The sequence below is a fragment of the Aquila chrysaetos genome, chromosome 4, assembly GCF_900496995.4.
Source record: "Aquila chrysaetos chrysaetos chromosome 4, bAquChr1.4, whole genome shotgun sequence".
NCBI classification, from domain to species: domain Eukaryota; kingdom Metazoa; phylum Chordata; class Aves; order Accipitriformes; family Accipitridae; genus Aquila; species Aquila chrysaetos.
The window spans coordinates 58,458,297-58,474,579 of NC_044007.1; the positions used below are offsets into that span (position 1 = coordinate 58,458,297).

At 38.7% G+C, this 16,283-nt stretch overlaps 1 protein-coding gene across 5 annotated transcripts in view; it reads right to left on the reverse strand.

The window, feature by feature from the left end:
- SPIRE1 (spire type actin nucleation factor 1) overlaps positions 1–16,283 on the reverse strand; it is a 133,764-nt gene that overhangs the window by 45,440 nt on the left and 72,041 nt on the right. For all 5 annotated transcript variants that reach the window (XM_041123179.1, XM_041123176.1, XM_041123177.1 and 2 more), the window contains exon 4: positions 5,532–5,657. In XM_041123179.1, the coding sequence (XP_040979113.1) occupies positions 5,532–5,657 (126 nt within the window). The remainder of the gene's footprint in view (positions 1–5,531; positions 5,658–16,283) is intronic.

Consider the following 16,283-nt stretch of genomic DNA (forward strand, 5'->3'; position numbering starts at 1 on the left):
GGATGAGTTTTTGATGAACATGGACTTTCACTGCAATTGAAGATGTAGGCAATTATAAAAATACACAAAGTCTTAATTAGTTTGGAAGGAATATTAATCTTGATGCTTTAGGGTGTACATCAATCTCTAAAAATTTTTGAGATGTGAGTCAAACCTACTGCGGCAGATTAAGACACATCTGCCTACTGGACACCTGTTGTATTTTATGCTGGCCAGCATCACGTGGTGTCTTTTAGCACCAGCTGTGCCATTTGTGGAGTTGATCACCCACAGCCCACTCATGAATGCTTAGCTCTGCTACAGGCTGGCATCACCATTTACTGGTACCAGTCACAGACTCACAGAGTGGTGGAGGTTGGAAGGCACCTCTGGAGGTGAGCTGGTCCAGCCTCCCTGCTCAGGCAGGACCATCCAGAGCCAGTTGCCCAGGATTGTGTCCAGATGGTTTTTGAATATCTCCAAGGATGGAGACTCCACAGCCTCCCTGGGAAACCTGTGGCAGTGCTCGGTCACCCTCACAGGGAAAAAGCGTTTCCTGATGTTCGGAGGGAACCTCCTGTGTTTCAGTGTGTGCCCATTGCCTCTGGTCCTGTCACTGGGCACCACTGGGAAGATTCTGGCTTCGTTCCCTTTGCATCCTCCCTTCAGCTATTTATATACATTGATGAGATCCCCCTGAGCCTCCTCTTCTCCAGGCTGAACAATCCCAGATCTCTCCCCCTTTCCTTATAGGAGAGATGCTCCAGTCCCTTCATCATCTTTGTGGCCATTCCTGGACTCACTCCAGTATGTCCATGTCTCTCTCATAATGGGGAGCCCAGAACTCTACCCAGCACTCCAGCTGTGGCCTCACCAGAGCTGAGCAGAGGGGAAGGATCACCTCCTTCAACCTGCTGGCAACAGTCCTGCCAGTGCAGCCCAGGACACCGTAAGGCTTCTTTGCTGCAAGGGCACATTGCTGGCTCACTCAGCCATTAAGCACACGTGGAGCATTAACTCCAGTAATAGGCAAGACTAGGCAGTAACAGGGAGCTGAAAGAGAACTGGGGCAGATATCTCCTCAATAAAGCAGGTTCACAATGTGGATAGCAGACCAGGTGGATCCCCGGTCCAATCCAGAGCAGCAATTTCTCCATTCCTATGCTTGTATAGTCTCTCCCTGTCTCTCTCAGTCACACTTGGTGCCATTTCTGAGCAACGTGCATGACCTTTTCAGATACTGCACAGCAGGAACATTTGCTTTATCTCATGGACATCACTTATTTGTGCCTACAGTTCTGTTTAGGTGCCAGCAAAGGTGATCTCAATGACTTTTGGATAAACCTGAAAAAGATGAATCTTTTCTTTCACATGAGGTCCATTTTTAGCAGATATTCAAACTATCTTTCCCCTCGCCACAGACGCATGCATTTCCTCCATCTTGTTGACATTTTTTCCACACACACAATCGAAAAAAAACAAAGGGAGAGATCCCCTTTTTGTGGAATTTTCCTACTCCAATTTTAAAAGCTCGCTGCTTGAGATGAGAAACAAGCTGTACTCCATTTTTGTCATCAGCTGTAAATGCTTAAACAGCAGGACACAGATAGGTCTTTGCCCAACAGCAGGACACAGTTAGGTCTTTGCCCATCAAAAGACCACTTCTGAATGGCAGCAGATGGTACCCAGACTGGATCTGCAGCAAGGGCACCTTTTACAGAGCCCAAGCAGCATACAGATGCTGCCAGCAAGCTGAAAAACCACCCCAGTAAACTTGCTAAAAAAACTTCACCTTGCAAAAAGATGTAAAATTAGATCAGATTACTTAACTGAATTTCAACCTTACCTTTGGAGTTGCTGCTGCTACTCCACAGAAATACATATTTTTACTACTATTACTCTATTTTTTAAAAAGTTTTTGTTTACTATTGCAATAGTAGTATCACACCTTTCTCAACTCTGGTTTGAGTCCTGTCCTGTGCATCCACTACATTAAACACTTCATTCTCTTTAAGAATGGAAGTACCATCTTCGTGTCTGCAAGTCAGCTTTACTGCTGACCTTTCATACACAGGGAATCAGACTGGAAATAAAAACCACACGGCATCAAGTATGTGACAAAGTGCCTAAAACATTTTATTTGACATCCATTGAGATGACCTGAACAACTCACTCATTGCTTCATCATTTCTGATTAATGCACTTACCCAAACACAGGCCTGTAAAACCCTTTCTGAAACTACGCTCCATTTGTTATATGACAGTGATGTTCACATGACTGAAGAGCATGTGACTACTCAGTGCATATATATTAGTAACAAAACATATTACAACCCTATAGGCCTATCTCTCCTGATCTATCCCTCATGAAATCCTTTAACTTTCAAAATCCTGACAAGTTTTTACAGTGCCAAATTGAAAACAGCATCACAGCAATATTTTTTCTGCCTCTCTCTCAGTTTATTTCCCTTCTAAACCTGTCCTGGGCTGTAGCATAAGATAGGTCAGATTTGGCCCATTCCTAGCAAGTGAGTTTCTGCATCTAAAAACTCTCCCTCTTCCACTACAGTGAAGTTGGCTGTTTAACCGCCTACTCAGCAAATACTATGAACTTCATATACCTGGGAAACAGATACCCAGATGCCATCCAGTGGCCCCAGAAGGAATCCAAGGAATTTCAAAGTAATTTTTATTCATAGGAAAGTTATTTTAAGTAGGTTTAGAGGATTCTTCCCCCTTTCTAGTGTTTTTAACTTCATTTTGATCTCACATCCACAACTGTGTCTAAGTCTGAGGGATTCTAAAGGAAGATCTCCAAATAAAGCTGTCAGTTTTTTAAATAAATTAACAGTTTAAAATTCCTGGCATCTTTAGTGTCACAAACACAATATTACGCAGTGTAAGTTTTTTTTAATTGGAGCTGATGTACGTAACTTGGGGTTTTTTTCCCCAGTTATCTGCCAATGCAATCACCACAAATTCATGACAACAAAATGTCCTTACTGAAGTATTAAGTGTTTCTCTTCTTTATACCCAATACTCATATGACATTAAAAAAAGAAAAAGAAAAACAAATTTATTGACTTGAATAGTATTTAACCGTATTCCTCATGAATTAAGATTCTTCTGTGTATTTGCAAGAGAGAAGAACATATAAACAATACCACAGCTTTTACTGGCACAAACCTATCGTGATCATGAGATTCCTGCTTGCCTCAAGTATAAACTATAGAGGTCATTTTAAAGTGGTGTAACAAAATTTACAGCATTCCACCTCGTATTTTCTTCACACCTGTTTTTTGATTTGTATGTTACTTTATTTTCAAAATCAAATACATTCCAAATCTATAGTTGGATAAAAGCTATAAGCAAGGATCAAGCGCATCATAAACCCAAAGTACTAGATTCCTGAAGCTGCTTGTAAGATAATTTTCTCGGTCACTTCTCATATGCCTGCTGGGGGACTGATCTAGAGTAAAATGAAATTAAAAGATCAAAATTCTGGCCTTGGTTAGGTGCAGCAATAAAAGTCTTACTGATTTTAGTAGGGCCAAAATTCCATCTACAAGGATTACTTCCTTTGACCTAAATGTGCTTTGAATCAATCCCTAATAGCCTTTGAGAGGCAAATGGTTTCTTTCATTTGGGATTAACTCATAGTATGCTCTATGGTGTGATCAGATGTTGTTGGGTTTTTACGTCCAATTACAAGGTGATTAAATAATTTGCAAATTCAAAACACCCCTCTATTTTTTTTAATAAAAAAAAAAATTATTGTTAAGACCTGATTTTAAATGGTTATAAACCACAGTATTTTACTTTTACATTGACAACAGACACGCCTTATTACTGCTTACTGTGGCCAAAATATTCAAGAACTACTGCAAACATAATTCCTCTCTGAGCAGAAAGATCTCCAACGGGTCTTATCTTTGAGCCTCAACACAGACTTTGCAATAGCTGTTAGTTGAGATATTTCTAGCACAGGTTCCTGAGTTGGTATATCCGGTGGTCAGAACACTAAGGAGCAGTCAAAAGGCAAGATGGGAAATTAAAGACGTCAAGGTTCAGGAGACAGATTTAGCACAGAGATACTGTATCCTATCTGCTCTCTGTATCAGGGGCATTGGATGCAGATGAACCATAACACAGGCAATTCAGAAAACAAGTGGTTCTTTAGCCATGCTGACACTATCAAAATTACCCTTGTATGATATGGCTTCAGTTTAAAAATTGCTTTTGGTTTGAGTAGGACTGGAGGAAAAGTGGAGGTGAAACTAGACCACAGGCAACAGAAAAACATCTCTGAAATGTTCTCCCCCTTGGACGGATGCATCTCAACCAGGAAGGAAAGACAGCACCAGTCCTTTACGCCTCTGACTGGTTTGCATCTTCCACCACCAGCGTGAGGATAAAAGCTCTCTTGTGCTGCTCTGAGGCTCATCTGACCCTTTAATGAGCTGATTCAGCACATTAACCTGACAAGGAATGACTCCTCTTTTTTTTGTTGTTTGGTATTCGCTGTGTTTGTTTCCCAGAACCAGAGGAAGGAGAACAGTGGGATCATGTGTGCGTGGGTGGAACAGCTCTGCTTTTTTCAGCAGCAAAACTTTTAGATCAGCCTGTAAAATCTTATCCTGCTTTTCAAAGGTACTGTAGATCTTGACTTACAAAAGAAAAGAAAATCCTTCAGTGATTGATTAAAAAGAAAAATTATGAAAGCGTTGTTACTTGACAAGTTGGCTTCGGTGAAGAAATCAGCTTTAAGAAGCATGCTTCCCCTCCTGCCTTTCCCCTCTCCCACCAGTTTTCCCATGTAACCAATACCCGCACTGTGTTAATACCATTGTTATGGAGCTATTCTGCAGGCCAGATCACTGAAACTATCTTAATTAAAAAACATCTGCCCACCCTCGAAGTTATTCTTCAGCCAGACCATTTAATTGCAGTGGTTCATAGGATGGCCTTTCAGTCAACACTAACAGCCAAGCAGGCAGTGAACGTAAGCATCATGACCCACAGGCAGAAATTTTTCTTTAAGTTGGCTCTGCTGTGAAGCCTATGTGACAGACAAACAAGCCACTCATACATCAAAGGTAAGGGAAGCTGCTGACTGGGGACAAAATATGACCAAGAAGAATCTCAGATAATTCTCAGCCAAAGACGAGGCATAAGAAGGAGCTGAGGAACAACAGGAAAGCTCTGACACCTCACAACATCCCTGAAACACCAGAGAAGTTTTTAGACTCAAATACATTGCATACATGTCTGCAGGAATGGATGCGTATGTGCAACGTGTAACCCTCCAAGAAAAACTTCTGGTTTACTCCCAAATAGACTAGTTGTAATTAATAACAACTTCTACGAGACATCTGTAAATGGTTATAAGCCAAAAGAAAAAAAACCTCAGCTGTAGAACTGCTTTCCCTGAACACTACAGATATTTCCTCAAGCATCTGACATTCAGTACTGGCTGGGCAAAGAAGTGATTTTGTAAGCCTAATTCACACAGTAATGAGCTCAAAAGCAGAAAACCTTCTCAGACTGCTTACCTCTTTTGCACTTTTAATTTTGGCCAAGAAAGTGTACAGTTCCATTGTTTCAGCAAACAGAGCCCGACATACTGCTTGATAGTGGTTCGGTGCCTCTGATCGGGTTGGCAGGTGGGCAGCACACAGCTAAAGAGAAAAATAAATAGCAATATGAAAACAATGGCCCATTTCATTAATGTTACAGAGCATGAGATAACATGAAAGTGAATGCAATGGAATATTTAGGGTACAAAAATCCATGAGACATTTAAGTTTAGGCAGAAATTGGGGTGTATTTTCTAAATATTCTGCTACCGTTTATTTTATGAGAAGAGTTCTATAACAATAAGGGGACTGTTTGACCATGTCCTGGAAAACTCTGAAAAGCAAGACATTGCCTTTTCATTAAAGAAAAAACTAAAAATACAGACAACATAATGGTGAATGGGAAAAAAGCAATCTTGCAGTACCAAATTTGGGGAAAACATACTTAATTAAAACCAGCTTTAACAGTAGGTGTTGTTTAGCTTCCTATGAATGTGGAAGAGAACTGTATCCCTACCAATTTATGAAAGGATGGAAAATGAAGCAAGGAAAAAAGTAAAGTGTAATAGTCAAGCTGGAACTCTGATTTAATTTATTTCAAGCAGTACAAAGATTTTAAAAATCAGCAAGAGCCATGGAAGCACAGGCTTATTGCTTCACCTCAGACATTCATGAGCATTTCCAGACACAGGCACAGCTGATGTAAAGAAACACTGATAGATGTTTTCATATACACTAGACCTGCAAAACTCTGAAAGCCTACTCAAATTACTAATAATCATTCACAACTACCGTTAGGCAGTCAGTCCAGCATTGCTTTTAGAGTGAAACATGCAGCTCCCACTTCCGACAAGAAAAGTTTAACTGAAACCAGCCTTTGTATTTCCTAGAACCTGGTATGAGCAACATCCAGCTTCATGAACATGAACATCCAGCTTCTACTATTGTAGAATAGCTCAGCACTGACACTAATAGTCGTAATATCTTTTTCCGCTAAGTTAAATCCATCACCTGAAAGTATTTGTCACGGAAATCTTGGCTAGAAATAGCCAGAACAAAATAACATTTATAATTTGTTCCCTAAACAGTTTTAAATCATAAAAAACCCGAAAGCCAAAACTAGAGCACCCATATCATGTATCATACCATTGTAGAAATGAAAATAAAACAAAATCTTAACCAAAGCTTTAAAATTTGTCTTGTTACTGTGGTTTTATAGTAGCTATTTATTATATATATAGCTGTATTTATAGCTGTAGAGCTAAAACTAAGAACAAGCCAAAACCTGAGGCAGTAGGTGGCTACATTCAGACCTCCAGAACTAAAGCTTGAGACAAAAGCCTCTTTAGCAGAAGAGCCCTGAATTAGCCTAGTGGCATATTTGTCTAAATCTCTCCTCTTATTACAGTGAACACTGTGGTTACAAGGGCCACAACGTGTGTAAAGCTCGGGCTGCTTTTTCATACTGCTTTCAATTTGATTTAAATCCATACTGCCACTAAAAGGTGTGGTCCTGTGGCCTCCAGCTGTACGCGTCCACTGATGCTCTTATACTGGCACCAGAGTTCGTGCCCTAACTCAGAGAGGATTACTCACCCGGACAAAAATTAACAACGTGAAGGAAGTGGAGCAGGAGACAATTACTCTTCACGGCATGGACACACACATAGTAGCACAGGCAAAAAGGAGCAAGGGCAACGTGCTGCCAGAGTCGGGAAAGGGAGGAAGGGCTGAACAATTGCTTTTGCTTGCAGTCGGATTTAGATTGGCTCCATCTCACTGACAAGTTGCTTTCTAAGGCCATAGGCCCCTTGTTATCTTTTATTTCTTCCAATTAGTATAACAATACAGAGTTCAGTGGTCAGATTTGGTCAACTTCTTTGATAAATTTTTACAAGCACAATTTGAACTCATGCAATGTCCTATTCTGATTATTGTACCTATAGATATATCTCCTTTTAGTTGTAAAAAAGAATATATATAAGGAAAGTTTATGTGAGTGTGTGTGTGTATTTTCCTTCCTTCCTATATAGTTTCCTTATATATAGGGAACACAAGGCAGACATGTTCACAAAACTGCCCTTGATTCCTCGCTTTCAAATGTTATACTGCTTTATGATGATGGCCAAAATTTTCTTATACTCACAAGGACACAGTTGACAGACACCCCGCCCTTTCTTTTTTCTTCCTTTTTCTCTCTCCCCCTTCCCCCCTTTTTTTCTTTTTCTTTCTTTTCTTTTTTTTCCTTTTTAACAAATCGTATCATCTCCTTTGCAGGTAAAGGGAGAAAAACCAACACAGATGCACCTCTAATGTGTTCTACAGTGACAACGCATACCACAAAGATAGAAGCTATTAAATATTTCCCTTGACTTAATGAAAAAGTCAGAACATTTAAAAGACCAAATTCTGAGTATGGTTAATTTGTGTTCCTTTCTCTCAATAACTAATCATGTCCTCACCTGCCTTACTATGTTTTCAGTAAGCTACTTCTGGAATTATAGTACAGATAAAAAGGGTTTCATTCTAAAATACACCACGTACAGGAATAACAGTAAGAATAATAACAACAGCAGTTTCAAAAAGGTCATAAAATGGTACAAGTCTTCACAGCTGAGAACAAAATTTTATTTTTATACAGACTGCACACAGGTTTTTAAGAATGCTTTTTTCTTTATTAGGAGCATGTTAATTAGAAACAATTTGCATCAAATATAAAGTTAATGAAATGCAGCAGTGGCAAGTTCAAGCAAGGGATGGATATAATCTTGATTCTATTATGGAACAAGAAGTAAAGCAAAAAAAAATTAAACGCCTGCTGCTGAACTTAGTTGCAAAAGCAAACACATAAAAAGTTAACCATTTGGTTTATAAACATTAGGCTGCAGATATTAAAAGAGGGCCAGCAGCTTCTACTAACTTTCATGTTCTGAAAAATCAATCTGTGAGTGGTCTTATATTATGTGAAGATGCATTACATACAAAAACCCCTTGTGGTAACAAAGTCAAGTGACTTAGCATAAATTTTTGGATTGGGGAAGGTAAGCCTGAAGAAAAAGGAAAATGCACATAGAACAGACTGACTTTTTTTTCCGCTTCATTGTAATATATTGTACTTGCATGTTGTTCAGAGTGCCTGAGAAGCTATAACTTTGACATGAAAAATACTGCAAAATCTAGGCAGGCAAGGCAAATCGAGTATGAAATGTCACTTCTAGCCTGAGTTCGGGATATTTATCCACTTTAAAAAAAATTTAAAATCACAGCTTTAATTTTGTGATAGTAGTGTTTGAAAAGCTGTGTTACTGTAACACACCACAAAAATCACAGTCAGAATGTTTTAATAATTGAGATATGAAAGGACAGCCACCTAATGAATTCCTCCTCCTCTTACCATGTCATAGCTGTTGTGGTGCAAGAAGGATTAAGATCAGGTCTGCAGTCTTTTCCAGCCATTCAGAATTCATCGAGGAAAGGAAGCCTCTGATTACTGCCTATTCTGACACTTGCCTTTTCATCCCTCATGAGACAACTTAGAACTATCCTAAGGGGAATGAACGCGAACAGTGCCCAGAGCTTAATACAAGGGCTGTTTGTTCTGTTTCCAAGAAGTCTCAAAAAGTATGGCTGAAAACAAATTATGTGGTCTTTGCAAACTGGTGAAGTATCAAAAATATTATCAACTACTGAAACATTAACTAGCTTGGTCTGTAAGTATTTCCATTTGCAATCATTGTGAAGAGCTGGGATTTTTTAAATTTTTTTTTTTTTTTCCTAACTGAGCCTATCCAAAACCCAGCTTGACCCAAAGCATTCAATCTTTGTTTAGATCACTAAGAAGATTAGAGACTGTTTCCATCCACATTCAGGGTTCACAGAAAAAAAGGCATTATGTAAATACCATAGCCTTGCCAGCTCCTCTGTCCAAATTCATCCTCAATTGACTAGGAAACAGAGTGCACCAAGCCAAAGCAGTGTTAACAGAAATCACAATTTAACCATCCGATCAAACAGCATTTCTTGCATCTGTTTGAATATAGTCCATCAAGGGCTCCATAAAATTACAAAAAATACAACTGACACCCACTAAAATTTAGGCAGGTTTTGCAAAACCTTTTTGGCTAGATGCATACTGGAAACTTCATCAAAACACCTGGCCTGCTGGAATTAAGATTTCAAAACACAAAAAGTGTTTCCACTTGCAATCACCATGGGCAGAGGGCCTGTATAAATGTACCACAAAGAAGAAAAGGATTTCTTTTTCCCATGGGCCACAAAGACAAGCTATTGATATTATGCAAAACATACTACCAGCCTGCAAATGCCAGGCTTGTTAAGTGTTTTGAAAGCCCTGGAGTACTAACATAGACTTAAAAGACGTACTTTTTCTTAAGCAACAAGAAGAAATTACTTTAACCAACAGATCACTGAATATGCAACTGTACTAGGTATCTGCCTCATCCTTTGCAGTATGGTACTGCAACAGGTTCAAAAATAAAACTCAGCTTGAGGTGCCTTCCCAAGTCAAGGTTATTTTCTGAAAGATTTTATCTCCATGCAGGTAAACGAGACTTTTTTTAATTAAAAAAAAAAAGATATCCTTTCATCCCTGTGAATATGAACTTCAAGGAGCCATCTGCCTTACCGGAAAAATCTTATCAATACAATACCTGTGTATTTGCAAAACTCAACTGAACACTTTGCTTTGCTTTATTATCCAGACTAAGGTTAAGGGATGGACTGTTCAGAGGAAGAAGTAGTGTTTTGACATGAGCTTATAAGATGTTTCTGCCTGCTAGGACCACCCCTGTGCATAGTACATGGGACTTAGGCACAGTGCAAGTATTGAGGTGGCTTTCACAACACCTAGAGCTAGCTCACCTGCTCCCCACCAGTTCACAGCTGCTCTCTCAAACTTTCCAGGCAGAGATTTGCCCCTGATTCTGCCACATGTTACTGCAGTGGGCCAAGGACTAGCTGATCTCTCTGATAAAGGGCTTTAGGGGAATACTAGCGAAGTAAGACTGTGATAAGACAAAAGGGATGGGAGAAGAGTTAGCTATTAATCCACAAAATAAATTCACAGAAAGTACAGAAAGTATTCCCAGAAAGTTACTGTTCCTGGAGAGCTACCTGCAGAAGCTTTGTAACTTTTTAAACTGGTATTTTAAATGATCATTTGCAAGTGCCATGGAATGTCCAATTGCTTGACATGTGAGGTCCTAATTAATTTTAAACACCTCAAGGAAAAGGTAGGTTTTCTGGTAACTGAGGCAAATTGCTAGTTTGCTGGTGTCAAGCATATCTACCTCATTATTTCAGTGTTCTCCAGCAACTTGGTAAGGTTTTCCCCTTGTGCTGGTATTTGTTGTTTTGATCATGTTTTTCATCGCTTTAAGGTGGACAAGAGGAGAACTACATAGTTCTCTACTTACACAAGTTCAAAATTTAATGGTTTAAGTGATCCTCCCCATAAAATGGCTTAACAAATACATTCTTTCTTTACTGATTTTCCTTTCTAATATGAAAACCCAAATGCAGCAGCAAAGCTATTGCATTTAGCAATAACAGGTACAATTTGATGAAATAATGGCCTTGGTTGGTTCCCTCTTTCAGGACTGTAAAAAGAAGAAAAAAATGTAGCCGCTGAAATTAAAGCCAAAACTGCACATGGGAATTAGATGATGCAAGGACTGAAAACAGTGCTTTGCATAAGATCTTGATCCTTAGAGAAGTGTCCAGTTGCCTGTATCATACAATCTTCATCATCATTAACTACCCCCTGTTTTGCAAACTCTGACGATTAAAGGCCTTGAGCAAATTATTTATATATATGCTTAAATGTCAACCAGGAACAGACTAACAAATGTTTGCAAATGCTCTCCTGAGTCAGAACTTAAGTCAGCATGGAAGTAAAGTTGAAAGACCCAGGTGGGTAGACTGTGTTTGGGAAATGCTGCAGTGCCATTTCATATGCTGTAGTTGTTTTTAGAAATACAAAGCAGAACTTGAGCAATTCAGCAATGTTCAGGATGAAACTGGTGCACAGTAAAGGACTCTCCTCCACTATTTTGTTCTAAACAAAATATGTGTCCTGACACTGTTTCCTCCAGGTACTGATTGCCTTGAGGTGCTGAGCACTGTGATTCATTTTCTTTCTTAAAATCTTACACTTCACAGCTATTTGAAGAGTCTTAACTACTTTTCTACACTATTAGACTGAATTTAAGCAGTGATGAGAATCTTGATAAAATTTCAACAGACAGCAACTTCAAGACTAACACCTCACTGAACTGTCTCATAAACTTGAACCCCTTCCACTGACAGAAACAATTAAAGGTGAAGACAATTTGTATTCTGTTACATTTATATGATACTATCTTTAGGGAAACAAGTCTTACAAATATTTAACACAATTACGAACACTTCTGAAAGCATTTAAAACTTACATGGGTGTCAAGAAATGAAAAGCAAACTACAGTATATGTTACTAACTACATTTCAATTTTTAAGCCCAATCCTGTATTTTCCATGATCAGTGAACCCTATTCTTACTCGTTATTAGTTTTCTAAATGCAGAACTTGACTACCAAAATAGACTTCAAACGAAGGTGAACCTATGTTTCTGTGAGACAATATTTCCACTGGACATTTTGACATTAATTTTTCAACGACTGACTAATTTTATGTGCTAGTGCAGACTTCTTGGCAAAGCTGCGTTCGTGTAAATTCTCATTTCTTCTTGAAAGCTGTTAAGCTATTTTTACCCCTCAAACACCACCCCCACCCCCATACAGCTGTTTCTGGAATATGTGTTAGGTGTATTGTTACACTGTCTTTACACAGTGGACTAACAACATCCTGCTTCTCAAAGAGGCTTGTTTCAAAAGAGCCAATTAAGTGAAAACCAATTCTGCATTCTCTCTTAGTTTCAGAGAAACTGTGCTCTGTTGTTCCTCAGCAGAATAATGGAGGAATTAATAATATAAATATGCAGTAATCTGAATTTGCTAGCTTTCGTTCTTTTGACTATTCAGTGGAACATCAATGGGATTATTCATGAGCAAGGGTGAAATCCTACAATTTATATTTTTCCCATTCTTTTTACATGAAATGTCAACCCCTGCAACATTTAGCAAAACCACTAGTTAGCCTATCAGCAGCAACCGTTTTCTAAAGCTCTCTGCTTTACAACATGGCAACAGCCCTGTGTACATTCGGCGGCTCTCATCTGTACCACTCACGTATGTGCATTTCATGCAGGAGCAGCAGCGTGAAGGACAGGATGGAGGCATCTGGGTAAGAAAACTAGCTTCAGAAATGGAGTAGAGGCATAGATAGGGAAACATGATAAAATTGGATAATTAAAGGAGGAGGGGAGTGGCTGTACATATTCACAGGGCTACCCGTAGTTGTTTAGGTAACAGCCCATTAAGCTGTGGAACCACCCTTTACATCATTAAATAACTTAGACCTGAACAACTGATAGCAAAGAGTTGCACCCCTAATGTAATTTCGTATGGTTGTCTGCCATGCTTCTCAGGCCCTCCTTAGGGCTGGAAGGTACCTTCTTACTGGAACTACTACTTCTGTTCAGCAGAAAAGAGGGGAGAGTTGGTTTTGTACCAGAATGCTTGGCATATGCAGCAGAGAATGAGAGCAGGATAAATGCCCTTCTTTCTTCCCCTCTCCCCAAGCCTCCATACAAGCATATAAAGCAGCCATTACACTCAGGGTACTGCTTGAAAAAAAACGAAGCATCTCTGGAAAAACAGTAGAAAATAGTGAAATTTTCAAATGGAATAAAAGAGAAAACAATTTTATCAAAAGACAACAGAAAATGGTGGGGGATGACTCTCAAATCAGAAACCAAATCTCACTGACACACCTAGAAAAGGAAGGGGAGAATAATGCAGAAGAGAGGTTGTTTCTCTATCAATTTTTCAATAATGCCCATCAATCTCACTACTAAACAGTTCAGATGTTTGCATACTTACTAGATGAGAGACAATATATTAATGCAAGGCAGTGTTATTCATGAGCCACTTAAAATCCAATTAAAATATATCAACTAAAATAAAAACATGCACTTTCCTTGGCAGCAGTTTACAGTTCATGTATAGAGCTTTAAAATGTGTGTGTGTGGGAAGCTTGTTTGTTTTTATGTAAAGCACTGAAACTTCTCTCGGTAGGCATAATAATAATTTGCTTTCATGTTTTGTCCTGAAGCATGACTTTTTATTCCTATCCAAAAAAACAGATTTCCAGCTGCATAACCAAACAAACTGCATTACTAAACACAACAAGCTTTTAAACTTCATTCCCAATGAATAAATCCAGCAACTTCTAACCAGTCTCATTTTGCTTTCATTAGATCTCAGTGTATGGAAACCTATTCTATTCCTTCATGTATGCCATGCTCCTTATTTGTAGTACCTTTGTCAGGGAAATCAGGTCTTGAAACTCTGATTGCATGAAAAAGGCCTACAGAAAAATTCTTCCTCTTCTTCTTCTAGGCAAGCATGCTTAAAAATTTTTTGTTAAAATTTATAGCCATTGAATCTACATTGCAATTGTCTTATCAAGCATATCAGTTACATAAATGTTAATACTTAAAACATATGCAACTCTAAGGTATGAACAAAATTATTTAACCCACAATTTATTGATTAAATGAATTGATTAAAAATAAAATACTGTAATTTTGATTCAAATATATATCTTTGCTCATTCAAGCAGAACAGATATCCAATAAATTGGAACTTAAAAGGTGTTATATTCTCCCCAATTCCCTCTATTTCTAGTGGTGGTGCTTTTTTTTGTCCTTTTCCTCCATGCACACTCCAGTCCTGGAAATTGTCTCCAGTATGGTAATTACTAGAAATTTAATTATCTAGAGTCAATGGCTTTGACATACGCCCTGTATATAGGTGGGATTAACCACCTGTAGGGACTGCAGATGGTGTTTATACTGCCCTGACTGCTCAGAGACTTGAGGGAAAGACAGCTTTACTGCTTTGCTTTGGCTCCACACATTTCTTGCCAACAGCAGCAACAGGAGTAAAACCACCACTCTGTCAAGCATTCAAGACCACTTCATAGATCCCAAACTGCACTGAGTCTACACTGTGGGGACTGCAGTTGTGCTGTAGGGGCTCCATCACAGTAGCTGCCTTGCAGTCCATGCTGCATGTATTCTCTCACCCTTGTGACACTAGGAATTACCAATTCTATTTTGCCAGTCGAGATGTGAGGCCGAAGCAAAGCCTACCGAGGAGCTAGTCAGGAATCTTTTCTAGTAAAGAAAATTAAAAAATTCTGGATCAAAGCCATAGCTGACCAAATCATGTAGGATGATACAGCATACTTTTCCATCATGTCCCTGCTTTGTTGGTCCATTTGCACTCCTATCTGCTAAAAAGATTTCAGTCTCCATATGAAAATTTAGAATGGACAACTGTAGTGAATTATTATGCATCTGTAGTAATTGGTGGTTTTCCTGAGATCTTAGGTCCTGAACTCGTAGGAATATATATGAAATGTAATCTTCATTATTCCTAATTAAGAGATTGTGAGGATTCTAGTACAATCTAAGGCTGACCTCTTGCTCCAATCTTAAAATATATTAGTTTTATTTTAAGATCATGACTCCTTGGAGGGAATAGGAATGAGTCCTTGCTTCTAAAAAGGATGAACAACACGGACCTCAATGCAAGATGAGAACCCAAAGATACAGAGCAAGAGAGATCGTCTCTCGCTAATAAACTAAATTCAGAAACATTTCTTCTTCTTTCCTAGGGTTTTGCTGTTCTTTCTAACAGTTAGGTTGCTTATGTCAAAATGTGCCACTTGTAGAGGGAGGCAAAGCCATGCAACTCGGCCAATCTCTGATTGCAGAAACAAGCAAAGTTTGTTATATTTGCAAAAAGAGCTACTTGTGCTTTCAAACACTGAGCATTCTGTTTGAAATAAATTTCTCTGCACACTCAAAAAAAAAAGCATTGGAAAAGAAATACATAGTTTAAAGTATTTGAAGAGTCTTCCCAGCTCTCATTACCTTGCTTTTAATTAACATAATTTTGCACTTCAGGTTATTTCAACCACATCAGATAAGTCTTACCATTCTTAAATAACTAAGAAGAAGCCTTGTAGAAACAAGCATGTTCTGCAGTAAAAGGGTTTTGTCCTTGACAGAGAATAGTTAAGGAAAAAAAAAAAAAACAAGAAAAAACAACAATAAAAAAACACACACCACAACCCAGCTACCAGCCGCCTCTTCATCAAAATCTTATTATCTGAAGGGAAAAAGAGAAAATGGAAGGAGGCAAATCACTTTCCTAGTTCTTCAGTGAACTGCTGCATGAGCGCTTTGTTTTCAAACACACCTCTTAAAATAATTAAACTATTTCGTGCCAAGTATTCTAAGGACCTGCACCATAGGTAATTATTTACCTGTTCTCAGTTACATATCACAAAAGATATATCTCTGCAAGTCAGGCAGGAACTCCCAGCTCAGTTCTTCAACTTCAAAGCTACCTTTAAAACCCCTGGCACTTGCAGAGGCATCTACTACACGTCCATTGAAATAGATGCTTTTTCATGATACCTTTACCAATGCCTTCCAAAGCAGAAATATAAAAGGAATTAAATCTCTAGAAGGTAATTAATACTGTAGCAACCTCAGTCCATGGAGAGTAAGGTTATCAAAGGGGTGATCGTGGTAGAGCG